This window comes from Corvus moneduloides, chromosome 4 (assembly GCF_009650955.1).
Source record: "Corvus moneduloides isolate bCorMon1 chromosome 4, bCorMon1.pri, whole genome shotgun sequence".
Taxonomy (NCBI): Eukaryota; Metazoa; Chordata; class Aves; order Passeriformes; family Corvidae; genus Corvus; species Corvus moneduloides.
The window spans coordinates 812,909-840,383 of record NC_045479.1 but is presented as its reverse complement, the minus strand read 5'-3'; the positions used below and the strand labels follow the sequence as shown (position 1 = coordinate 840,383).

The following is a 27,475-nucleotide window of genomic DNA, read 5'->3' as shown; positions in this document are numbered from 1 at the left end:
CTGACAAATGTTTCACTGGATAGATTACTGCTGGAGTGATCAGCACTAGTCCAGACCTCATTGGGAAAAGCATTAGCCAGGCATATGGAAACTCTATGCTCTGTCATACACTGCAAGGTAGCATCAGGCATTAATGGAAGTTCAGAGATTTTCCACTTTGAAGGAAGTGACTTTGCAGATTAACTCTTGCTATATAACAGTTGTACTTAGGAGTAAGTTGCTGGTAGCCAACAAAAATGCAAATAGAGGACAATACAGCATATAAATCAGCAGTTTTGACAGCCAAAAGTTTGTAGCAGATTTCCCTTACAGTCCTGGTTTATTCTTCTAGGAAGGGTACTAACATTGGAACAAGGTGCTCGGGTGCTTGGAAGCTATGCCATGAGAAACACAGTGTTTGTGTGAATATTAAGTAAGGTGAAGTAAGTCAGTTTGGCCAAAACTGTGGTCATCTTACCTCAAAAGCCCATTTGCTAACTTCAAGCTCTTCATGAAACAAGTCGCTCAATCAACCAAACAATGAATCTTTTTCTCCTATAAAAATGAAAGAGGAAATTATTTTTAGTGTTTCTCTTGAGCTTGGATTAGAAAGGGTTCTTTTGAGAGTGCACTTGAGTCTTCCAGTGTAGCTGTTACCTGAATTACAGTTGCTTGCTCTGAAAGTCCTGATTTTTCCAGAGAGCCCCACTCACTGGGGTGTTGTATGGTCTGGAGCAGCCCTTCCTGTGTGAACTCTTAGGCTTTTGTCTTAAAACAGCTGCCTATTGAAATGAGTTCCAGTGTATGTTCTTTTTATTTCAGGTGTTCTCTTCGGTTAGGCTGTTGGTTCCAATACCTTTGTGGCAAATTGCCCTGTAGGTAACTTACATGCTACATTGCACAAGCATGAATACTTGTTAAACCTCATCCCAAATGCAAAAAAGTCATCTTACTGGTTTTCCTCCTCTCTATGTTTTTTCTATACTAAATCAAATATTAAAAAAAAAATGTTTTGAAGCTCTTTATTTTAGTTACAGAAATGAACAAGTAACACTGCCTTTTTCCTTTGGAAGTGTCCAAGGGTTGTTCCTTAATGTGAAAGGTCCTTTTGGCTTCTGTCCTGCAAAGTGCTGTTGAAGGTTTGTCTCTCAACATTGTGTTTTGTTCTGTGGCATGAACTGGAGGAGGAAGGCCTTGGAAGGAAGTTATCAACAAGCTGTTCATTATGCAAACAGCTACTGTCTGTATTATTTGGCTGTTTAAGGCACTTTGCTGCACTTTAGTTTAAAAGGCTAAATGTGTGTTCATTTACAGACTTAATGATGAGATGAATTTGAGAGGAATGCTGGTAGTGAACCTGGGTTCTCTTGCAGGACTGAGCAAAGGTGGAAAGTTTCCAGCCTGAAAAGCCTTGCTTTTTTAAAATAAAAAATGCTTATGTATTTCCCTGAAATGCATTTCAGTTTTCCTGAAAGTTTGTTCCTTGTGTTTTCAATGAGCTACGTTGCATACATACTATTACCTGTTAGGGATTGTCTCCATATTCTATCAAACTAATCATTTTTTCCACAACATCACTCCAAATAAAACTGTCCTATGCTAGTGGAGTTGTAATGGGGAGGATGTGTTAGGTGTGTGTGGTGGGTGATGGAGGTGTCTCCCTAAATACCCTCGTTTATTCTCCTTAAAAGATCACCACTATGAAAGCATGTTTTCTGCCAGCAGTATCACTGTTTGCAAACAGTTTTGAGAACAGTGAGAACTACTGAGTGAACTGAGATGTTTGGACAGGGTATATTTTGGTAAGTACTGGTATGAATTGTGTAAGCTTCATACACAGCAAAGGGAAGAATAATATTTAGGGCCCAAATCATCCACTGCAGAAGAGTTTACAAGTGGTGATTAGGAAGAAAAAATGCCTCTCTACTTCATGCCATCCACCTTCTGCTTTGCATCCTGAACATTCAGTAAGCACCCCATAAAAAGGCACCTCAAACTCAGTAGGAAGAGGGATCATTCCATAACCTGGATAGGCAGGGCTTCCTGCTGTATAGGTTCAGGACATGCTTATGTCAATTCAGGGAACTGATACAGAGAAGAGAAAGAGAAAAACATTTTCTTTTCTTATTTTAAACATCACTGAAAGGGAAAATAGCAGATTGTAGTTATATGAGGACATATATTTTTATTTCCCTTAAGATAGACATGGGGAGGGGGGTGAGGGAGAGAAAGAGGGCCAACACGTGCTAATTAAAGAATCTAGTCCTTCAGCAGAGTGTGTGTCACTGAGAGCCAAGTGTTTCTGGAGGAAGGGGGACCAATGCAATTAAACATGTCATTTTTGAAGGACAGATTTATGTTGCAGCATGTGAAATGTGCATTGCATTCTTTCCTATAAGGTAGAAGAGATGCTTACAAGTCACAAGCAAGAAGATATTCATACAACAGTTTGAAGTTAATCAAATCATTCATGTGCGTCCACTGTTCTAGGAATGTAAAATCTGAACTTATTTGAGGCAGCTGAGAATAACTCCAATGAAAATAAAAATTAGCCACACTTCTGCATGAAGAAGCCACATAAGAGTCCATTTCAGCAAAGATGCTCATGCAGCTTCTGAAGGGCATCTTCTGAAAAGTTCAAGAGTAAAGTACTGTTCAGAGGTTTGTCAGGTTGTAGAGAAGAGAGTGTTGTTTTTAGCAGCTATTCTTCCCCGCACTGAGTAATTCGTTATCCATCACCAGTCTCACCAAAATGAATAGAATTGCTTCTGAAGAGCTAGAGGTGGGTGCATGAGCAGTATTTGCCCCTCAGTGGAAAATGTTGTATATATGGATGCTGGGAAATGCTTTGAGATATTTACCTTGGAGAGAGGAAAACTTACATAAAAGTTGATGCTAATAAACATGTAATGAGCAACTGTAGAAGTGAAATTGGTGGAAGTGTATGAAGAGAAAATAGATACAACTAATGGCAACTGCTATTTTAGAGGCTTAGATTTGCCGAAAGTATGGATTTATGTTACTTGAGAAATGGTATAAGCCTTCTAGATTAAGCAAGAGTCGTGTTCGAAGGGAAACTGAACTTTAAAGATTCTGTCTGGATGCAGGGGCATAAAAGACCAAAATAATGTCCTGCATGCTTCCCTGATTCTGGCATTTCCTAAGCCACAAATGTCTAACTTTGCAATCCTTATGTTTCTTTAAACTATTTTCCCTGTGTATCTATTCACTTAGTGACCCAAAGCACACATAACTTTTAACAGAAAATAGAACTGTAGGTGTGAAGTGTTTGCAATCTAAATTTGTGTAAGTCGCAGCAGGAGCTAGTAACAAACAGTAGGGGTAACTGTTAAAAACATACTGCTTGGTGCTTAGGTAGGTGTGGTAACCATACTATGTTCCTAAAAGTAGGTAGGAGAGCACAATTTAGGTGGAAATACTACAATTATAATGAAGCTGAGAATCCTGGAAATATTAACTGTGACTATGTTGAATGCAATGTCTTTGTGTGGTTGGATTTGTTATGGTCAAGTCATAAAGGACATGCACAGATTTGTGAAGATGCTGGCCCCGGCTTCAGCAGCTTGAATTGGTTCCAAGTTTGACAACAAATTCCCTTTGATATGGTAAGCCATTTAGGGGCAGATTTTTCAAAGGCACTGAAACAAATAAAGATACATTGAGGCACTTTTCAAAATCAAACATCTCTGCAGGCAACTCTGGGTGGCTCAGCTTCCCGCTTGAACAGTAGTTTACTATTAGTTGCTTGTCATGTGCTCATATTGGTTTTTGCATTAAGTTCTTTAGGTGTGGTCTCTTTTTTGGATTTTCAGTGGCAACTGTGACGGTTTCCTGGTGTCATGGTTTGACACTGGCCAAACACCATGCACCCAACGTAGCCACTCACTCACCCTTCCCTGCTGCACCTGAGCAGAGGAGAGAAAAAAAATTAAATGAAGGGTTCATGAGTTAAGGGCTTGGAGAGAAGACTCCGAGGGCAAAACAGGCTCAACTTAGAAGTACAAAGTGAATTTATTACTAACAAAGTCAGAGGAGGATAATGAGAAGTAAAATAAGCCCCTCAAAATACCTTTTTTTCCCCCAACCCCTCCCTCCTTCCCACTGACAGCAGAGGGAGACAGGGCATGGGCGTTTTGGTCAGTTCATCACCCAAGGTTTTCTTCCGCTGCTCAGGGAGAGGAGTCCTTCCCCTGCTGCACCATGGGGTCCCTTCCCACAGGAGACAGTTCTCCATGAACTTCTCCAGCATGGTTCCAATCTCACAAGCAGCAGTCCTCCAAAACTGCTGCAATGTGAGTCCCTCCCACAGGCACACAGTCCTCCCAAAACTGCTGGGGCATGGGCTACTCTTCCACAGGGTGCAGTCCTCCAAGGAGGAGCAGGGCCCCCTCTCTCCACCGGGTCTCCCACTGGATCACAGCCTCCTCCAGGCCTCCACCAGCTCTGGCATGGGCACCTCCCCCACGGGCTGCAAGTGGATCTCTGCATCCCCCGTGGATCCCCATGGGCTGCAGGGGCACAGCTGCTTCACCATGGTCATCACCACGGCCTGCAGAGGCATCTCGGCTCTGGCGCCTGGAGCACCTCCTCTCCTTCCTTCTTCACTGACCTTGGTGTCCCCATGTTGTTTCCCTCACATGTTCTCACCTCCTCCTCTTCTCTGGCTAGTAAAAACTGTGCCCACTTTGTTTTGATTTTCTTCTTAAATATCTTATCCCAGAGGTGTTACCACGATCTCTAACTGGCCCATCCCTGGCCAGCAGCATGTCCATCTTCAGAGCCATCAGGATTTGGCTCTGCCAGACATGGTGGAAGCTTCCAGCAGCTTCTCACAGAAGCCACCTCTGTGGCCCCCTGCTACCAAAAACCAGGACAAGCAAAACCAACACACCTGGGTTTGGTTTTGGCTCTAGGTTACATTTGGTTGGAGTTTCTCATGGTCCTAAAATACATTGCCATTACAGAAGATGATTTACTGTCCTCATTATGGATGAAAGAACCTTGACTTTAAGGGGTGTTATTTCCTTAAGGGGTGTTATTTCTCATAAGCTAAATGGCAAGTAGTGCTTCTTTCACTGTAACATGGGCTTGCCTCTTGTTCCAAATAACTTTGTCAGAGATTTGAAAGTTTGAATTCCTTGACTAGAGAATTGATGCTATAGAATATTTTGGCTCTCATGACATTTGGTCCCTCTCTTTGTTATGTGCTTTATGTGCCTTTTCTGTGCATACCATACCCCTGCAGATCTTCATGCACAACAAGAATAGTCTAGTTAATGTAGCATTCAAATTAAAAGAAAAATCAGGGAACTGTGTGATTGGTTGACACAGTGGCAACAGTATGAAAAAACAGGGCCTTGGAAGATTGTATCTGTATCATCCAGACTAACATCATAAAGTATGTAAGAAGTTACAAGGTGAAACTATAGCTCACTAAATCACTAAATTGGAAATTTTGTGAGGATTTAAAATACAGTTTTCTCTTTTAGGATATTACAAGTGAGAAGAGGTAATCACATAGAGAGCCTGGCCAGTGGAGAATCTTGACAGCTGTATGAATTATTAGGTTGTTGAAGAGGTATTTCTTTTTGTGGGCATATGGCCATTAGCAGAACAAATTGAAGGACCTGGAAAATAGCTCTGATTTTCAATCCATTATATTCAAATTAGAAATGTGGTATCAAGAAGTTGCAATCCAGAAAACATTGGAAGGTAGGTAAGCTCTAAAAAAAGCATTTGAGAGATTTAACTGATGTAGTAATACCTTGGAAAGAAAAAAAGGAAAACACCTTTGATGTAAAACTCAGAAGGAGGGCCTGTATTCTATGCCACTTGAAACAGTTGTATCCTAGCAATTCCAGTTAATAATAATAATAAACATAAAAAGAGTTAAGATGTAGTAGTTAAATGAGCCATAAAAATGAAGAGTCCATAATTTGTATGATATTGTGTCAGGTAATCGGATTAAAATAAACTAATGTTTGCATTTATTTGTGTTTAGGAGAAAATGAAGTGTAGCTGAGTGCTGCTACATACATTCCATCCCGGAATGAAAACCACACTGTTTTGACTGCGTTATTTCTATATCCATGCAAACCATCCTCATCACTCTATACTTTTTACCTCCTTAATGCAGCCGGGGTTGTGTCATTTGAAATTAAGGGCTATAAGGCCCCTTGGTGAGTTAAAGAGGAGCAGCAATTTGAAAAAAAATGAAATGCAGCGGTCAGATTTAGGAAGAAAGGGCATTTTCCTGGTAAATGTTTTCCTAAATGGGAATTTTTCAGCGTGGTGTTTTGCTCATGTGTTTGGCAGTCACTTGGAATCAAGTGCAGACTTGTGCTACATTGTGGGCTTGGCAATGACAATTTGTGTGTGTGTGGTGCTTTAGTTATATTAGCCCTGGAGGCAGAGTTAACACTTGCAGTGGGACAAGAGTATTTGCAGTCATCAGAGAACTTTGCAGTCAGCTTCAATAACATCACTCCATTTTTTTCACTTTTTTTTAACATTTTTTTTGGCAGCAAAGCACTTAGTAGAACCATCTGTCTTTCTATTAGTGTTTTTGAGTCCTGTTTTGAAGCTTCTTCGCTTGGCAAAGTCACTTTCATCCTTGGAAACCATTTAAAAAAAAAGTTATGTGGCTTTTTGCCGAAGAAGAGTACTATGCAAAAATTCCACATGGCTGTTCATTTTTGTTCTAAAAGAATTCAGTTACTTTGTCTTTGTCTTAAAAAAAAAAAAAAAAGCAAATCACAAAACCTCAAACAAAGCAAATAAAAAATAAACTGATGAAGAAAAGGCAGGTATTGGACAGCTCTAGGATAATTGAGTAGGAATAGAGAACAAATCACATTTTATGTGTTTTTTTTCTCAGTTGAAAATATGTATGCCTTCTAATTAACAGGATCAGAATAGAAAGGAAAATATTGAAGTAACAAAAAATGGATCAAGCTAGTTCAGTGAGTGGAGCTACATCTACTCTATCTTCAGTCCCAATCTTCGTCTCCCACTGCAAGAATTTCTGTCAACAGTTCTCTTGAACTCCATCCTTGAAAATTGTTTCAGACTATAAAGACGCAGCCAGCACACACAGGGTTGTTGACAGGTCCCGGCATAAATTAAAAGGGATGGTAATCCCAAATTTTGTATCACTATTATGCCTGGTAATGGTGTTGGGTAAACCAAGACACATCCTGGATTTTCAGGAGATTAAATGAAAAGAAAATTAAGTGCAAATGGTGCAGTTTGAACAGTGGCAGCCAAGGACTGATGCAGGTTCTCTTTTGCCAGTTCTACTGTCCAGGCAGTAATGAAGGGAGTAACACCTTCTTGCACCCCTCATCATAGAAGGTTGTCTGTTGACACCCTAATTTTCTGAGTTACCTAAGGCTACCGACCACAAACTAAAATGTAGTTTTCAAAAACATATCTACATCCGATGCCTCAGCTTTACAGTGCCATTAAAAATCTAGATGAGCTCTCTTAAAAACTGAGCCAGTCTTTCTTTACTGACTGATCTGGTCAAAACAGTGGGGGTTTTAAATTAAGACTAGTCATTTAGCATTTTAATCCAGCAAACTTTGTGTTTCTCACCTGTGTGAAATACAGAGACAATTTCCATTTCTAGCATTTAAAAACTATTAACAGAACTGGGTAAAAGAAACAGCAGTAGACATTGTGCCGTGGCCCACTTCCAGCTTTGATGACTAATTTCTTCATGTCTTAAGTCCCCTGCAGTATCCAGTTACAATATAATATTTTCCACTTCCTGACTTGCATGGTTGTGTACAGTTGCTGTGCAAAGTTGAATGCCTAATACTTCAGACATAGCTATGTTTTATTTGTCAATAAAGTGTCTTAGCCTTCTTTCTGAACATCCCAGAGACTTTTTCTTTTCACATGTACAAATAAGTGCATGTGTAGAAGCAGAAAAATAGTACTGGCTTGTGCTGTGTGCTGCTTGTGCACTTACTTTTCCTTCTGAGGGGGTGTCTGTGTTTGGGCTCAGTCAGGGTGAAAGCTGCTGTCTGAGACAGATACTGCTACACAGTTCAATAGAAGAGAAGAAAGTACCACCCTACAGTCAGAGATAAGTGAGTCATCATGAATTGTGGGGGGAGTAATTTAAGTGGGATATAGATATGCCTTAGTGGAATATTTCAGTTTATTTTGGATTAATGTAATTCATATGAAGTGTTTGGCAATGAAGGTGAAGCTGAACAGCTGATGCTACTGAAACACCCCAATATAAGAGGTGTATTCAAACCAGACCTCTCAGATCAGAAGTGAAAGAAAGCATGTTACCAGACATTGTCCCCCCGAAAAGTTCTGTGTTTGATTTTCCCTCTCCTGTTCAGCAGGTCCAGGGTCAGCTGCCTCCATTAATGATTCCCGTATTCCCTCCAGACCAACGAACCCTAGCAGCAGCTGCGCAGCAAGGATTCCTTCTTCCTCCTGGTTTCAGCTACAAGGCGGGATGCAGTAAGTCCTGTAGATTTTTTTAGCTGGAAGTAGGTATAGGGCACAAATTCATGCCAATCTGTATGTAACACCTCACCAAAGGACAAAGCCATTAACTTGCTGAGTTGAGTGTAAAACAGAGGATTAGTTGTTACAGTATGAGAAAAAGTTGTCAGGGATGAAGAATGTGTTTCAACGTAACAGCCAAACATCTCACACTAGAGGTAGAAGGTGCGCCTTCTCTCTGACAAGTCTTTCTGACAAGTGAACATGCTCATGACCACAAACTTGCATCTGAAGAGAAGCTACTTGAAACTTCCCAATAAATTTCAACATTGTTGTAAGAAAACATGTTTTTTCCTGAAGCAGACTGCTTGCTATTTGTGAACTGAGGGCCTATTCTAGTCTCTTTCTTCACACAGAACTCACATTAATCTCAACGGAGGTTCTGCACAGAGATCAAAGATAGCATATGCCTTTCAGTTTGATGGACTAACACGAACTCTGAGGATATTTGTGAGAGCCTAACACTAAAAAATATAGCACCTACTTTTTTAATCTTTGAAAGATTTGTATTGTTCCCTACATTTCCCAGATTTTTCTTTTGAAATTTTATTTAAGCCTTCTATAGGATTTCATGTTCCTGTCAACAGGATTAGAATATATACAAGTTAAGAAATAATGAAGGAACTTTATTTCCATGAATAAACTTAGCTAGAGCATGAATTTCATAGACTTGTTTTCATGCACTTCTGCTTGTATAACTCCTCTGCCATCAGTTTTCTATTGAGTTATCCAGGACTTGCTTGTTCTATCCTTCTCTATCTCCAGTATGGGTGTTTGTTATGTCCATGTCTCTGTATCCATCTGTATCATTGACTAACTCATTAATTCATCAGTTGGTTTGAGTTACTCAGCACTTGCCACTGCTGCATTTTTGTAAACTTAGAACGTAAAAAGATTTCTTTAGTTAAGCTGGCTTAGCCCACAATTTCAGATTTCTTTCAGCTTCGGAACATCATAGACACAGAACCTGAGCACTAACTTGAGTTCCTTTGGCCGCTAACACTTTTTCCTGGTATTTTATAGGCTGGGACCACTATTGAAAAGTACTGTTCCAAACACTTCACATCCCTCAACAGCTGCGATGCCAAAACATAGTCTCATTCAGTTCTTCCAGTGATTTCACACTTGGTCTCTCTTGACTGGGAGAAGTAGTGATTCACATTACAGAATGTGTAACTGTAAGCCACACTGATTATGAATGCTACCATAACTGTAGGTCTGGAAAAGGTCAGGAAAGCACACTGTTAGACATATCTGGCAGATTATATTAGTTCCATGTTAATGAAGTCCGGTTTGGAAAGAAGGAGTTGAGGTCGTTTTTTCCCTTCTTTGTCACCCCAAGACAGTACTACATGCACACTAACTCCATGATAGTTCTATAGTTCCTCACATCTGTGAAGTAGATATGACATTATGTGTTTGTGTAACCTTGAAAATTAAAAGGCAAAAAGAGCAAAGTTTCTGCTGCTGCTGGCAGTAAGGCTTAGAATTAACAGTATGCCAAGATCTAGGACTGAGCAGAAGCCAGTGGAAAAAGACAGCTCTGTGTTTGGTGATTGCCTGGCATGTTTGGCTGAATTTGACTGAGAAGCTGAGGAGAAGTGATAAGTAGCCCAAAGGGTTTCTTCCTTTTACTCACCGTCTAGTGTAAACAAAAACTTGCATACACATTTAGCTACATCTAGAAAGCTTCACCTAGCTGCCTTACACCTAGCTGCATTTAAACCATAACATGTTCACATCAAGTAATGTTTTTGACAGATCATTAAAACATATTTCTCCCACTTTTTTGCTTGTCCTACTGTGTATCAGTCCACAAGTCTTACTTGACTGTAAACCAGAGAGCTTTGGATAAAATTTTAAGTGCTTGAGTGATTTAGGAGACTAAACCTTCATCTGAAGAGTGACAAAGGCACTAGGATCTAAGTCTTAGGGGTATTTAGCAAATTCTTGTACTGTAAACTTTAGTGCAGTCACCTGTGCTGTCTTGAACTGAGCTGAAGTGGGTACCAGCATTGTACTGCAACAGAGAATATACAGCAGATTAATTTGCTCAGCTTCTGAATGTGTTAAATGCCTGATTTTCGCTGAGTTTGCTTTTGGGAGCAAAGCCTTCCTAGGAACTTCTGAAGACCCCACTAGCATCGTCTCTACATGACTGCCATTCTATGTTTTAAAATTAGTTTATGTGCCTGATGAAAATGGAATCTCACTTCTACATCTCCCCAGTCCTTTTGGAAAACCTACCCTTCTTTCTGGACTGATTACATTTTTCAGAATTTTTTTCTGTGGCTGATTGATAGAAATTCTCTAGTGATTATTCTATTATTTAATAGCGTAAACAACCTGCACAAAGGAATGATAAAAAACTCCATGCAACAATTCCGTTTCAGTCAGAAATAACAAAAAACTGTTAAAGTTTTCACATACTGTTTCTCAAAAAAAGGGAGATTTAAAAATTTGGGGGAGAAGGAAGAGAGAATTATTGCAACAACCAGTGTTGTCAGAACTAGCTAGTGATGTAGAGTTCTTTGATTCTGAATATCTGTTGGAGATGTGTTTAAAGGGACATTTATGCTATTCTGCACCCTGCCCCTGTGAGAAGTCAGATCTCCAAAAGGAGACATATGGGCCAAGCTTCTTGGTTAAGCATTCTCAAACTTGCTTCTGTCCAGGCTGGGACCACAGTGACTCTCAGTTAAAATTGCTTAAAATGAGATGGTCCTTTTCGTGGAAACACGTTTGGAAGGGATTAAAGAAGCAGTCTGCTCACAGTCATAACCTTTGGAAGGGGGCTGTGGTTGGAGGTGGTGGCCTCTTCAGCCAGCACAGCCGGAAGAGAATGTGTGATCAAGCCTCAGGGTCAGCAAAAGAGAAGAAATGATGAATAGTTATACTGCTGTTTTATTTTTATTCAGCTTAAATAATAAAACCAAATTAACTTATGCAGTGCTTTCTGATTCACCTGTACCTCCCAAGAGAGGGTCAAATGTAAGTCTCCCAGTGGCTTCAGAGTATGTATGTGGCAGGGTTCCTCAGGCAGTGCTTCCCAAAAGACTCATGACTTACCAGACGGGCTGGAAAGGAGGATCACTGTTTTCTCTACACATACTTTGTTTTCTGAGCATTCAGACCGAAGATAATGCAAAAATAAATTGTAGCAGTTAATAGCAGTGGTCCATTTAGACTCCTTTCGTGGCAGATACCTAAGGTAGACTAGAAGAACAGGGCAGAAATGTACTGATACTTCATCCCCCATCCTTTGCCAGGTTCCAGTGACTGAGGACTCATGAACCTTCTAACCCAGTGGTGGCATCATTGTGTGATATGTTACTGAAAACAAAGAGTTTTCCTCTGCTTGGTTCCAACCTGATTGAAAACATTCCAGAGAGATGAAATGCTCAAAAAAATACAGCACTATCAGTCTCTGTTATGAGCAGAGCAAATGATTCAATTATGCTTTTCCAAATCTTTTTTAAAATTGGGTAAATAAAGGGAGGAGAGGGGTAAATATTTTCTCCATGGTTACATGGCAGGTCATGGTCTTTGGCTTCCAATTTGATGTACTACATTTCCTTTTCTTTCTTTTTCTCCATAGCAGATCATGCTTGGGAGTGGCTTGGTTTTTCATTTTGTTTTGTTTTTTTAAACAGATGGTTTGCATTACATAAGGGACAATTTACACAAGTTGACACTTCCCCTTTTTTCTTTATGGCATATTGTGTGGTGGTAAAGTTGGCAGAGATGAAGGGAGGAACTTCTATTAGGATTACATTTCTATTTGATAAAAAGATTCATATTCTGTGGTTCCAGTTAATTTTTAACCTCCATACCTAGATATAATTGCATGTATAAAATATTTAATATTATTATTTACAACCAAAGTATTTTTTCGTATGAGAAAAATAAATTGACAGTATGTGATGGGCTATATTGTCCCCAGTTAGCAAGGAAAGTACCGATTACCTACTTATTTGCCCTATACTTACTTATTCATGCAATGTGTGCTATTTGAAATTGAAATGTTTTGATTTTTCATGTGAACCTTTTTATATGTATTTTATTATACACATAATATGTAATTTTTAGGTAGATATATAATGCAAATCTTTTTATGAAGGGCTGATGTTTCAAAGTGAGTTGTTAACTAAGTTAGTGACTGGCAGCATGAGCAAATTTTAGGAGTTGACCCCCATATCTCAACTAATTAAACTGGTTTTAGCAGCAGGCAAGCACCTTCCATTTCAGCTGATGCCAAAATCAAACGAAGTCCGATTACTGCATTTCCCAAAGCTTCTCCCACATTTCAGCTCCACAGATTGGCTCAGGTCATTTAACCCTTCCTTTGTTCTCGTTCCATAACCTTATCACTTGTTACTCCTGCTGTTGCTAGTTCGGCTCTACTCATGGTACTTACCAGATAATAGACACAACTCCCAGGATTTTAGCAATGGCAAGGGAAATGTCAGCTCTGCTGAGGTCTGAGGAGCTGTTGCTGTTGACTTCACTGAAGTCAGATTTCACACCAGATGATACAGATCTGCTAGGGCCACTCTTAGAAATAATTAGAATTTATTTACAGCTAATTAATATTTGAGAAGTGCTTTGAAAGCATAAAAATGGTGCAAGTGATAGAAGAGAAAAAGTTTGTATTGTGCCCTTTAAAAACTGCATAGTTCTGCCTCTGAGCAGGCTGCTTGTCAGTCATAGGTAGTGTGATCCTTTTATTAATGCATATATGTATGGATTTGTACGTGGAATATTAAGGCATGGCTGTACCTCCTATATAAGAGATACAAAAGGGAATGAAATAAAGATTTGGGAAAGCACAAGGTACTGCTTCTGGGAACTGGGATACAAAAAAGGCAGGAGGAGGTAGGATGAGAACAGTGTTCTCAGGGTCTTCTTCAACAAATCTAAGTATTAGAATGGACCAGGTCAGAATGTTTCTGTGCTTCTGCATTTGCAGCACTGTTTGCCAGTAGTTTTCCATTCAAATACACAGAGTAGCCCAAATTTTGATGGGTCTTCCCTAATAACTGATGCTAAGTAAGATTAATTTAGGAAACTGCACGTCAGCACTTCTTAAAACATTTGATCGTCATGTTAAAAGGGAAGGGAAATGTTGAATTGCACCTAAAGCAGTGTGGTGTGTTCTGTCAGTCCTGAGGCTTTTCAGGATGATTGAAGCTGTTGAATTCCATATAGTTTCTTCTGTAGAAGATGAAGAACAACCCACCTTGTTTTCTAAACTGAGGTGTGCAAGAAATTGAATTATTTGGAGATTTTTAGGATTTGTTTCCTTTTCTCAGGAAACAATAGTTGCCAAGTCTTTATTTCCAGAAATAGGATTTATCCTAAGTACATTTTCCAGGCTATTGACAAATTCTCAGGAAAGCTTCTAGATAGCCTTTTATTTGCTGATACCTGTGTTATTTTTATGGTAATATGACAAATTTTGGAAACAAGAATTGTTTTTCTTTGCCCATTCCTCCTGTCCCCTGTGGATGATTTGTTGTAACAAATTATATTGTGTTTGTAGTCAGATGCCATCAACACGAGGTTTTTTGAAAGCACTTTAATCACTATTTCAACCATATCCAATTAGGGGGAAAAAAATCTGAATATACAGTAGGTACATTGTATATGTCTTGCATATCAGCTTGTTGCTGCTATAAGTGTTCTAAATAAAATAATACACAGAAAGTTATTGATGAAATATCTAATTACCTCTTAAAATTGGTAAAATATGAGAGATGAAAAAGTCAAGCCTAATAAAATGGGAATATGCTGAATTTACCGTTCATCTATGTTCTGAACAATAATGTTGATGTCTGATAAAAATGAAGCTCTCAGTTAATTGGTTCTTCACATAATACAATAAAATTAATGTTTAGGAGTTAAATACCATAAACTTCCTCAGGGAAATTTGCTGATGTGTCTCTGTTTTTCAGTCAGTCACATGTTTCATTGTTTAATGGAGTATCATGTGGATTGTCTTACAATTTTACTAGTGCTCAGTGTCCATTTTTCTGTCTTCTAAAGAGACTTGAGTGCTTATTTCTGATTTAACTGTGTCAGCTGTGTCAGCTGACATGCAGGTCATTGACAATCACCAAATCACAAGAAAAAACTATTGACATTGCTATGCTTTTATCAGAATGACAAAAATAGAAACCATGTGTTGTGAGGACCACATACTGTAGCTTCTTTATAAAGATGCTAGTCATCTTCCAGGGCTACTGTTTATGTCTTGGAAAAGAGAGACCATATGACTAAACCCTCATGTTCCCCGCAGGATAAGAGAAGAGTAATAGCATTGTGGATAGAAACAGCAAGAAGGAGGAATTTTTGGTAACAACTTTCCCTCTCCGCATCCATGAGAATGTGTCGGTTCTGTAAGGTTGCAAATGCAACGGAAGGAAACAAGGCTGCAAAATATAACAACACAACTAAAGATTGTTTCTAAATGAAAGAATTCCATAGCCCCCAATCTCTGTGTGGCTTCTCCTAGTAATTCTGATAAAAACAAAGCAGACAAGCAAAATAATAGGGTCCTGTAAAAACAGGCTGGTAGTTTCAGCTCAGTTTCTAGGCCATGAAAGATGTCTGGTATTACTGCACTTTTATCCATAGTGGGGCAGCAAAATAAAGTCCTGATTTTTTAAATTCATGAATGTGTACAAACCTTTGTGGAAATACATTGGCTTTCCTTGGAAGCTGGAGTTTTTGAATAACTGTAATTTACTCAACAGGTATAGAAATACATTAAAAAATGTGTATCCTGAAATCATAGGATTATTCTGGTTGGAAGGGATCTCAGAAGGCTTGCTTGAAGGCCTCTTTCTTCAAGTGGGGTCGTCAAGGAGATAGGATCAGATTACTCAGGGCTTTATTCAGTTGGGGCCTGCAAAGTTCCAATGACAGAGAGTCCATAACCCTGTTTGGACAGCTTGTTTCAACATCTGGCTGTCCTTGTGGGGAAAATCTCATCCTCCCTTGATTCACATTATGTCCATTGGCTCTTGTCCTCCAAGCAAACCCTGCCAGAAGGAGCCTGGCCTGTCTCGTTGATCACCTTGTAGGGATTGGAAGGTTGCTTTTAGATCCCTCCAAACCCATCCCTTCTGTAGACTGAATTGTTTCTCTAAAAACACAGAACAGGCTCATCTCTCAGCCAGTACTGCCCAGAACTATCTTCAGAGAAAATCAGGGAACCACTTTGGATTTCTTTCTGGAAGCCACTGGTGGTATCTTCTACATACTCTTTGTCTTATTAATTTAAATCCATAATCTCTAGAGACAGAAGTCAGGGAACACTGCTTATGTCTTTCACCGTCTCCCATTACTTTTACTGCGCGTCCACCATCACACCAAGAAAATGAAAGGAAAATGAAGTTGAGAATAAGTGACTGGGGAGAGGAGATACAGTGTCTTTCCTGTCAGTTGGCCATCAGCTGTGATTATTCATTGTAAATACACTTAAGTGACAAATTGAGTGTAAAATTATTGTGGCTTTTTCTAGAATTTGTCAAAAATGGGGGAAGAGAATGTAGAATTCCTTTTCATTCAACAGAATCTACTATAAGAAAATGGTTATTTTGGTATTCTTCATGGAATTTAGTTTAGCATACTGGTCTTGGAAATTATCATTTAAGAGTTAGGTTTTATTTCATACTCTTCATATTCTTTACACTGTTTTCTTTTTTTCTTCTTCTTCCATGACCTCCACCTTTTTTTCATTTGTTGTCCCTGAGAGATAGGTAGGAGGTAAACAATGAGTTTTTAAAAAACAGTGGGAAATAAATGCCCTACTTCTCCTCTTCTGGTATCCTTTTTTTTTTTTAAGAGAAGAAAATTTCAGGAAAAAAGTCAGTATTCTGTTGTTTCATATAATCAGGTTCAACTTAAAAATCCTGTCAAAACATTATAATTTAACATTAGCATGTAACTTGATTTATATAGCAAGTAAGACAATTGTGCCTGCTCTGAAGAGCTTGCAGCCTGTCAGGAGAGAAGACAAGACACTAGGGGGGATTACACCATGAAGAGAATAAATGAGATGAGTGACAGAAAAAGGAATACAAAAAACATCTTAAGAGTTTTGGTGAATGGTGCTCTTATGCTTTATTTTCACTTTTTTAAAAAAAGTCTTAATGTTTTTTAATTTAAAAAACTCCTTTGATAAAACTTCACAAAACATATAAATGGTTAAAGGGCCATTGTTGTATTTCCACAAGTACAGAATCATTTCGTACCCATGAGTTTGGTACCCAGTCAGTTGAAAATCAAGTTCCTAAACACAGGGCTGTTATTGTGTGTGTTGGGACAGGATGTTCACTTGGCTCTGTACCACAACTTAACTTTTGCAGAAAAGTGTTTTTGGTGGAGGATCATAGGAGAGTTCATAGAAAGAGTGGTTTGAAAGTGAATGTACTTCATGAAAAATCCTCTGGTAAGCAAGATCTTGGAAGATTATTTTGGGCAAGGATGAAGGTGTGATTTGAAATTGAAAGAAGTTGCAGTGCATAAATTATCAGGAAAGAGGTTCTGGGTGTGTTTGTGGAAGACAGACCAGAAGAAGGACGGAGAAATAAAGTATTGGCACAGAGTTGAGGATTCAGCCTTGTGTTTTTCCTTGGTCCACTGGCATTGCCCACAGTGGGCACCAACACCTCTAATATTCCCCATCAGCTCCCCCAGGCTGACTTTTCCTCTTCCCTTCTTTAGCTGCTGCATCACCAGTGCATAAATTCTGTGTTCTCTTTATGTAGCCAGTCTTGAATAATTCTGTTCTTCAAAGTGACGTCACCAACTAGCTGGGAAATAATTATATTTTAGGCAATAATACATCAGCTAATGAAATAATTTTTACCTTGTTGTCGCCATAAAAATCCCAGCCTTTGATCTGCTCCAGATTTTACCATATGGCCTACTCAATAAAACTTCGCTCTGATGCTTTGTTTATACAAAAAGTCCACACATAACAAGAGAGATATTTTGGAACATGAAACAACTACACTAAATGTTTCTTTTGGTAGCTGAAAGATGCTCCTGCCTGCATGCATTAGATCAGTAATGAATTTTGTAAATGAAAATTTAACATGGTTGTTTGAGATTTTATTGGTGTTTTCAGTGGTACAGACTTGAGAATGGCTTCGGAAATACCTATTTCTAAGAACTGTATGTCTTGTCTCACATTCCTGCAATGTTCCTAGAGCTTGGGGGAAAAAAAGGTAGCTACTTCTTAAATCTAAAAATAAGATATTTGCTGAAGATGTAATGAAATAGTTAAGACAGGCATTTCTCAGATTTCAAAATTAGCTAAAACTGCTTAGTCAATAACTTCACTCTGATATGGGAATAAATTTAAGGATAGTAGAAAGATGTACTATATTCTAGAGTAACAGCAAAAAATGTGTATTTATCAGATAACACCTGAGATCTTTGTTAGTATTTTGAGGGCTGGCAGTTGCTCCTGCAGCTGTCAATATGATGTCCTATGTCAATAAATGAGTGCTTGGCATCCTCATGGATAGGGTCCCAAAACCTTCCCTGTGTCGGAAGTATCTGAAGAGTTGTCTGTGGGTTTTAATCTTGGCTCTTCCACTGGGCTATTGGTGGGAATAGTGGGAGTTACAAATTAGCATGCTGGACTGAGGTTTATACATGTCTGTGGAGAGAAACGTGGGAGAGTGCATGGAAGCTGATCTTTTAGTATATATGTTTTAATACAAATCATTCAGAACTAGAAAATTTAATGGGCTGTAAAAATCAGCATCCTAGTGAGAAGCTTTTCCCTCATTCTTGGTTGGATTTTTTGGGGGGGGTTTTGTTTGGTTTTTTTTGTTTGTTTGTTTTTTCGTGGGGTTTTTTTTTGTTTGTGGTGGTGGTGGTGTTGGTTTTTTTCAGATGAGAATTTAAAAATTTTGTTTTCCTTTATGGCTGTTTTTTGATCAGAATGTCTTCTTTTAGAGAGAATTTTAGAATGATGCTGAGATCAGCCCTTGGGCTACTGGTGGTGTGGAAGCTGCTAAACACCACTGACCCTGACACTCACGGTTTCTTTTTCACTGTGTCTTCACATGTTTAAGGCCCACTACTTAGGTCACAAGATAGCTCTCCAGAAAATTTCAAGTCAGAAAAATTTTTGATTCAGTCCATGATATGAAAAGGAAGGTGGGTGCCTCAGAAAGCAAAATAAAATTGGAAAATGTAAAACAGTGGTATTCTCTGGGGAAGAAAAGGAAAACCAAGCGAGTCAGGAAATCTGTTGCCTATTGACAAATAAATAAATAGAAGTGTTGTGACCTGGGGCTGGTGCAAACACTTGGAAATGGGGATGCCTGGGTGGACATTTTAGTTTGCATTGCTTGGCTGGTCAGCCTTGAAGGACTGTGAGGCTTCAGTCAGCAAAGCATTACGTAAGGTATTCTTAAATATAAATGTGCACAGTTAAGATATTTAAGTTAAGTATCTGTTAAGATACTTTGCCAGCCCAGTTTCTGCTGGTCCTCCATTACTAGAAGTTGTGGTATTTAATTGGTAACAGGAGGAGATCAAAATCCTTGAATGAAAAGTCTAAAGAAGGTTATATTAGAAAAGGGAAAAATAAACATTAGCAACTTTCCTGAATGTGTGTACACCAACACAGCTTATTTCTAACATTTAAAAAAAATTAGATAAATTTCTTTCCCTTTGTTTTCTGTTTCCTGTAACTAAGGCTTGATAACATTTTAAATTTTAATTCAATAATAATTATTAATAATTGTACAGAGCACCCTGCATTACCTCGATTGTCTCTTTTATTTTTTCACCCAGTCCATTAAAAAAAAACACAATAAAGGGGAAAACTTTCAATCTAGCTTTTTAGTGAAATGTACAGGAATATTTAGGTAAATTTTCGTGATAGATTGTTCTGCTTTTTCTGTAATCTTATTCCCACTGGCTGTTTTTGTGCAACAGAAATCAGGCTTGCTACCAGAACAGAGGGACATACAGAAATGCTCTGATGAGCCTTATTTTGGTGGAAAGTGTTAAAACATTTTATCACTTGGATAAACAATATAATGTGTGTTACATTTCTTATTCGTTTTGCTAGTTTTCTTAATAGTTTTGTGGATGGGGTAGTATGAAGTTTCTTTTAACAAATCAGATATGTTAGAAGGGACCAGAAGTGAGCAATCCGTATGATTAAAACGTGCCAGTCTCCATCTCAATTTTTGCCATTTCAGGTAATTTTCCTTTATAAATGCCTGCAATTTTTCTTAAAACCTTTACTGGGTCCCCTTACCTCATTAAGCATAATGCAGTTCTTACTAAAACTGAAGTAGTTTTCCCTCAGAAGCAAAATTGAATCTCGAGTCGTGGAGTTGGTGCAGGGGTTTCAAAGGCTTGTATATGATTTCCTTAGCTTCACGTGCTTTTTTCCTGTTGTAGGATCAAACCCTGCCACTAAAGAGAGATTTTTTTTTTTTTTTACCTCAAAGAAAACAGAGTAGTCAATTGAGTACCATTTCTACTCTGTGAGGCTCAGTTTACTAACAGTGAGTGGAGTTTAGTTAACTTCATATTTTGGACAAGCTGGTAAATTTGTTCCCTTCTAATGCTGTGATGTTATCAAGGTTGTACTGTTTTCCTTTTCTTCTCCTCCACCCCCATCTTCTTTCTTTTCTTTTTTTGAAGTGCAGCCTTCTGATCAATGTGCACTTTTTTTTTCCATTTCCCTAAATACATCATGAAAAAGGATGAGGTTTCCGCCTTAATTGCTTGTGCCTTTTATTCACATTCCTCTCTCAGCCAGAATTGTGAAAAGAGTGTTAGTAAAAGGCTGCACAATAGAGCTTTTCATTAGGCCTCAACAAGGCACACAAAAGAAGGCTTTTGGAAAGAGTGAATGCAGGACTTTAATTTGCAGGTGGAGAGTAGATAAAAGGTGCTGACGCCTCTATTATTCTCTTACTTAGGTGACCCCTACCCCGTTCAGCTGATCCCAACTACCATGGCAGCAGCTGCCGCAGCAACACCGGGCTTAGGCCCACTCCAACTGCAGGTAAGTCCCAGCACAATGCAGAGGAGGCAAAGGTTAAGTAAATATGAAAACCAGTTTTCTCTTCCTTTGGAACACAATGCAATTAACAGGGGTTTTGGGGCTGTTCTCTTCACATAAAATTTGCATCTGAAACAAAAGAGTCATCAAATGATAACACATTTTCCTTTTATCTTGCTGGAAGTTTTTGTTACATTTTTGTGTCTCAGTTGTCTACTACTACTCAGTTGTTAACTACTACTAGGTTTGTACTTTGAATTTCCTCATAGCAGTACGTTTGCTTTTCTTATTGACATGGTTTAACCCTAGACAAACTCGGTACTACACAGCCACTCGCTAACTTGCCAAAAGTGGGATGGCAAAGAGAATCGGGAAATGCAAGGTAAAACCCATGGGTTGAGATAAGAACAGTTTCATAATTGATACAAAGTAAAATACAATAATAGTAATAGCCACAATTGTAATGAAAAAGAGAGAAGAATAAAACCCAAGAAAACAATTGCTCTCCACCTTCTGACCATGCCCGGCCTGTTCCCAAGCAGTGGTTGACCCCTCCTGAACAACTGTCCCCAGTTTATAAAATGAACATGATGTTCTCTGGAATGGAATATTCCTTTGTCCAGTTCAGGTCAGCTGTCCCAGCCTTGCTGCCTTCCAGTGTTTTGTGCAGCTTCTCACAGACAGAGCATGACAAACTTGAGAAATCTTTGATTTAAAGTAAGGACTACTTAGCAACAGCCAAAACATCAGTGTGTTATCAAATATTATTCTCATCCTAAATCCAAAACACAGCACTGTACCAGCTACTAAGAAGAAAGCCAGTGCTGTCCCAGCTGAAACCGGGACACTTTTCCATTAGATCGTTCTCATGCAGGCTGTAAAATACTGAAAGGAAATAGATTGTCAGGCAGAAAAGCTCTGTCCTGACAAGCACTTTTAAACTGCTTAAAAGTGGTTAACATGATTATGTCCTTTTAGGCCATAAGCTCTTCAGAGCAATAACTGGCCCCTCCTACTGTGTTTTATGGTACCCAGAGCATTTTAGGCACTGCTGTATTGCAGATAATTAGTGATTATTCTAATTTAACATAGACAATTAGAAAACAGGTGGAAAGATACAAAAGGGTTTGAGTTTTTTTCAGCTACATTAAAGAGTTGACCTCATGGCCAGATGTATCTGATTCAGACTGTCAGTATTCTGAATTTTGGAGGCATTAGTGTCCATGGGTCTTAATGATAGCAAGTCTTTGGATATTCCTGAACAGCTACAAAACCCTTGTCAAGTCAGTGGAATTAAGCAAATGTGATGTCCATTGCCACAGTGTGAATTTTGCTACCTGCCGTGTATTCTTGGCTGGTAGGATGAAGCCAAGTAATATTTGGGACTGAGAGGAAATCAAGATCCAAATCATCTCTAATTCTGCAAAGTCTGGATTGCCACTCTTTTCTAGAAACATAAAAAACCCCAAGCTCTCCATTGCAAATGCATCTCTCTGCTCATTTTTATTTGCCAAGTCACATGGAACAGCAGAGCTTTATACCTGCTTGGAAAGGCTCGGCATTTATAACTGGGATGTGTGAAATGCATTCTCCAGCTCAGTTTGGCCCACATCAGTATGAAGTAGACATCAGATATTTCAGTTGTTTGGCCAGCATACTAGAGCGTGGGATATAGTTCTGGGGAAGATTTTTTTTTTTTTTTTTTTTTTTTTTTTTTTTTTTTTAATTTTTTTTATTTTAACACAGCCAGCGGAAGTTAGCTGAGTTTCACAGAAATAGCTGCCAGTGTGTAAGCTGACACATTCCATGCACCACAGAGGTTAATACATTCATTCCTATTGTGCCTTTGTATGAAAAGCAACATTGTCTGAGTGTTAGTTTCTGATTCTCTGAGTTACAAATACTGTAGGCGGCTTAAGAATCATGGGAGCCATAAAAGTCATCCCTCTGAAATGAATTTTGAGGCGTAACGTCAGTATTGATAAAGTGCTTATAATAGTCAAACACACGAACAGACATATGGAAGAAAGAGGGAGGGAAAAAGGAAAAACAAACATGGAGCTAGCTAGCAATGAGAAAACAACGATCTGATTCTAATTCTTATTTTTGCAGTCATTCAAGCTAGTCCTAAAATAATGCATCAGTGCTCTGGTAAGATGGTAGGATGGTGTACTTTCATTTCAGGACCAGCTTTGGGCTGTATCTATGCATGCTGTGGGCTGAAGTATCCTGGTTAAAATAGGCTTTATCACAATGACAGTTTTCTTGTTAAAAGGTGGGCTTTGTGCAAAAGTGACTGCAGTCATAAATATCTTAGGATGACTTTAGGTTATGGAAAATTTGAGAACCTCAAAGGCCTCTTGTTTCTGTGCAAAGGAGAACATTAAAATGAAAATATTGACCAAATTCACCTGTGTTGTTTTGCTACATGTCTGGAATTAGAGGGAGAGTTTGGCAGCCAGTCAGTGGGAGAGGCTCAAATTACTAACTCAGTAGACTCTCTTATATTTTTTAGATCTGATGTCTAAGGCCATGTATATGCTAGAAATTAATTGAAGCTGATTTTGTTTCACATCTTAACAGTGATTTTTAGCTATCAGTGCAATCTATCTGATAGAAGTTGGACATGCCTCATAACTTCTAGTGCCATTTGGAAGAGTCAGGCTAGATTTCCTTCTGGAAAGGTTTTATCATACAGGACTCAGAATGGTTGCTCATCTATGCTAACATGAATGGAGCTGAACTTAGTTGCTAGACTAGAGAGACTGTGCCTTCCAAACTCTGTTCAAATCCAGTTTAGCTCAGTGATGACTTTGTTGAGTCATAAAGAAAGATTCATGATGGTTTTGGTCCAAACTCACCTTTAGATGGCTTCGGAGTCTCTTTCAAGGAGAAACACTTCTTACTTCAGACATTCCCCTTCATTACCTATAATGCTTGTGTTCCCTACACACCCTCTGTCGCCTGGTCAGCAGACAGTAAAAGGTCAGAAAAGTGGAATGTTCCTTCTTTTCTTCTTTCTCTATCCTCCCTATCACTCATCTTTCAGACTTTGTGTACTTAAAGCAGGGGAGATCAAAGGACCTGACACAATGCTCAGTTTGTTGCTCCCAGCAAAATTTGATACACAACATTATCTCAGTGAAGACAAAGCCAAGGAATTTTTCTTGTTTGTTTGTGTAACAATAAACACATCTTTGTTATTCCATTAGAGAATTTTAGGTCAGGTCATGGTGTTTGTAGTGTACTATGAGGTCAAGAGGAAGTACTTTTTTTATCCCTGGTTGTCAAAATTGAAATTTTGTTTTTGTGAAAGAAATGCGCACTGTATTTATGGAAGAAGAACTAGCACCTGATTGTTTTTCTGTGGCAAGGAAACCCTTTGTCAGTGAAAATGTAATCTCTCATTTTGAAATCCCCTGTTGGTTTGCAGTGACAGCTTTGTAATCCGAAGCCCCCTGTTTCTCTCCCTGTCTTTGAGTCCGCACTGGGGTGTACAGATTCTGTCATCTGATATCTGCCACAACTAGCTGTGCGGGATTGCCTTGATTTCTAGTATCCACAGAGAGACTAATGACTCAACGAATGGAAGCTAAAACTTAAAATTGTTAGATGTTGCAAAGGGAGTAGATGGATGGGGCCGTGTTGGAAAAGCTGGAACTAACAGTGCAAGCTTGAACCTGTCCTCTGATAAAGTGCTGTCTATCAGCCCTGTGTATTCACTCATTCACACATTTAATGACAAAAATGCCATTTGGAGAAAAAAAGTGGTTTAACTTTCCTCTGTTAATGAGAAAACTCAGTCCTGAACTTTACTGCGGTAAAATCCCTCTGGGTAAGCACATGAGTTTCTTACATAAATTTTTTCCCCTCATAAACATCATCTGGTCTTGTTCTTCAAGAGTGGTGCACAGGATGGTGATTATGTTTCAAATAAATGAGAAAAAACGTGAACATAAATTGTCACTGTGTTTTACTGAATAAGGCTAATGGCTCAAAAGTACTATTGTAAACCTTATATGAACATGATATTTTCCTGTATGGTTCAGCAGATGAGGGAATTTCCATCTTGAAGATCAACATTCAAAGCTGTAAACATAGATATGGTGTAACAAGTATTGCACAAACTAAACTGAAGGGTTTATTCTGGTACCAGTCATCTTGGGCATAGCTAAGTATAAAATAGATGTTTTCATAAGTCTGAGAAAATTCTTTATAAAACTGTATCTGAAAGTTTATTTTCTGATAAAAAATATTTCATGCGCAGTTTCTAAGCATTAGGAAACAAAGCAATTGATCACACGGTGTGAAAACTGAGAGGAATCCACATCATTGGGAGTCGGAATGGTTCAGATTTCCCAGATTGCTTGTTTGATAACCAGATAGTGACAATAACTGATTAATTGGCAGTTACACAAATGCTGTATATACCCATAACTCCATTGAAAGATAATGCTGGATGAATAATGACAGCTGCCTATGTAGTCTTACTGTATGGACATTTTGTGTCCTGTCAAAACAGTATAGCAGTCTGATGTAATACAGACTTCCTGCAAACATCTGCTCTTGGAAAAAAAGCATCCCAAAAAAGTTTGGAGTGCCAGCATTCAAACTTTCTTCCCTCTTCATCTTAGCATGAAACAGGACTTCATAATTATTGGTGATTGTGTGTAACATCATGTCCAAATCTGTCACTGTATGAATCAAGAGAACCTCCCATCAGTGTCTTAAGTGTGAAAGCATTTTAGCTGGGTCTCAGTTCTGAACACCAGTCATTAGAAGAGTCCTGGATTCTCTGACTGTTTGTATAAAGATGATGAGCATATTTAGACCTTAAACAGTCTGGCCAGTTTTTTATTCCACTTCCTATACGAAGTACTTGGGTCAATTAATTTTTTCTTACTACAGAACTATTCTCTTAGTTGTGCGGTAAGATGCATACCAAGGACTGAATTTAAATGGAATTTTAAAAACTGGACAACAGTTTTGGAAATACTTGGGCCACAAGCAGGCACTGATGTAAGAGATTGAATTTTGAGAAGAATTAAGCCTATTTGGAGTTTGAGGGCCTTGCAAAGTTCTTCATCTTGCTGTTATTTAGGTGTCTGACTCAGTACCAATTTTCCTTTGGAAAACCTTGCTTCTAGGTATCTTAAGGATCCATAACCATCTGTAGTCTCCGTGTTTGTTTTACATGAAGGAAATGGAAGGGATAGAGCACTTTAACGTGACTGATCAGGAGGCAGAGTGTTCCAATGGTCATACAAGTGTTCCATAAAACATCTGTTGCCTAAGAAACAAAAGTAAAGCACGAAGTAAAAGTAAAGCCTTCTCAGTCAAATACCTTTTTTTTTTTTCTTACATACCAGCTTCCTTTTGGCTTCTGCACCGTTACAGGGTTGAGCTATATATCTCCACTTGTCAGTTCACGCTGTTTCTCTGAAGTATGTCCTTAAGTTTCATTTGAAATGTTGCTGAGGACAGAACTTCCCCTTGCTCTTAAAGAGATGTTACCATATTGTCATGCATTAATTGTCAAGCACATGTAATAATTGGGGTTTTTTGCATATCTCTTCCTAATTTCTTGCTGTAATCTGTAGATATAACCAGTTTTGCCAGATTAAGTGTTACAACACCTCAAATCTGTGAAGGAAGACTCTGAAAAAGCTGTACAAACACTGTAGTGATGCATCAGAATATTGAAAACTTCATTCTTTCCTTGTTTTGGGGAGTCAAGTTGCCAGAGCTGCAAAGACATGAATTATTTCTGATGAAGGAAAGTCTGGTGCCCCGTTATAGTCCCTACGGAATGTAGCCAAGAGATGGCAATACTTTATCCATTATTCATTTACTCTGCAGTCTGCATTCATGACCACTTTGGGATATTACTATAACCAGTTCTTTGCTTACAAGAAAGTAAACTGTTTCTTAGTGCTGCAAGGTTATTCCTTCTTTTTGCTGGGCAGTGTCTTCCTTTAAATACCATCTAAGCTGGCTTTTTAACAGCAAGAGTCAGTATCCTTTCCTTGTTGGTTTTTTCACTCTACCTGTTCTCATTAATTGCACTCTGACTTTGTTTGTAGGGAATGAATCATTAGTGCACAGTTTAATTACAATATTATAATACTCATGAAATCCACTTAAGCATAAAAAAAAGTAGAATTAGTTTTTCACTGTGAGCACACACATCTGGGGAAAAAAGCAACTAAGTACATGAAAAGTGACATTTCTCATTAGCATAACCAAAAATGGCAGTTGTCCCTCTGCCGTTAGCTCAGTGTATGGTTGTGCTGTTTCTGATGGCCATCACAAATGACAATAATAAGAGGAGTAATAAAGCAATGTTTTTTGTTGGATGCACTTCTAAATATTTTTTAAATTGTTGCATTGTGCAGATTCCATATTCCCTACTTCTGTCCACTACTTCCTTCTGGCTTTGTAAGTGAATGTGTTGACCATTAGATGAATGTGTTGACCACTAGATATTTGCCACCTGTACTGCAAATGGGTAGCCAAGATGGCCATTTCAAAACAGATCAGTGAAGACCAAGGTCCTTCAACTAGAAAAATGCGGGGCCCAGAACTCTTCATGTAAAAGAAGCTACAACCATCTAACCAGAGTGAAGATCTCTATGTTGTTTGTTGTGGGGTAAATTGTCTGAAAAATTTAATCTTTCCAAGGTTTCTTTTTTTTTTTTTATGAAATCCTAGTGATGATTTTAAGATACTCATTAAACTATAGAAGTAAGGTGTGGGGTGAGAGGCTGTTGATTGCCAAGAGCATCTTTGAAAAATCCCTACATTTTTAAATGGAAAAAGTTCCTCTCAAAAGCTCAAAAGTTAACTCAAAAGCAAGCCTTGCAACACTAAGATGCAACTGGTCCTCACTTTCTGGAT

At 38.6% G+C, this 27,475-nt stretch overlaps 1 protein-coding gene across 16 annotated transcripts in view; it reads left to right on the top strand.

Annotated features, from left to right (window-relative positions):
• The window catches only part of SOX5 (SRY-box transcription factor 5), a 613,432-nt gene that overhangs the window by 505,252 nt on the left and 80,705 nt on the right, over positions 1-27,475 (top strand). For 14 of the 16 annotated variants that reach the window (XM_032105155.1, XM_032105160.1, XM_032105153.1 and 11 more), the window contains 2 exons: positions 8,361-8,484; positions 20,496-20,581. In XM_032105155.1, the coding sequence (XP_031961046.1) occupies positions 8,361-8,484; positions 20,496-20,581 (210 nt within the window). The remainder of the gene's footprint in view (positions 1-8,360; positions 8,485-20,495; positions 20,582-27,475) is intronic. The other 2 variants (XM_032105163.1, XM_032105149.1) reach the window with 1 other exon arrangement.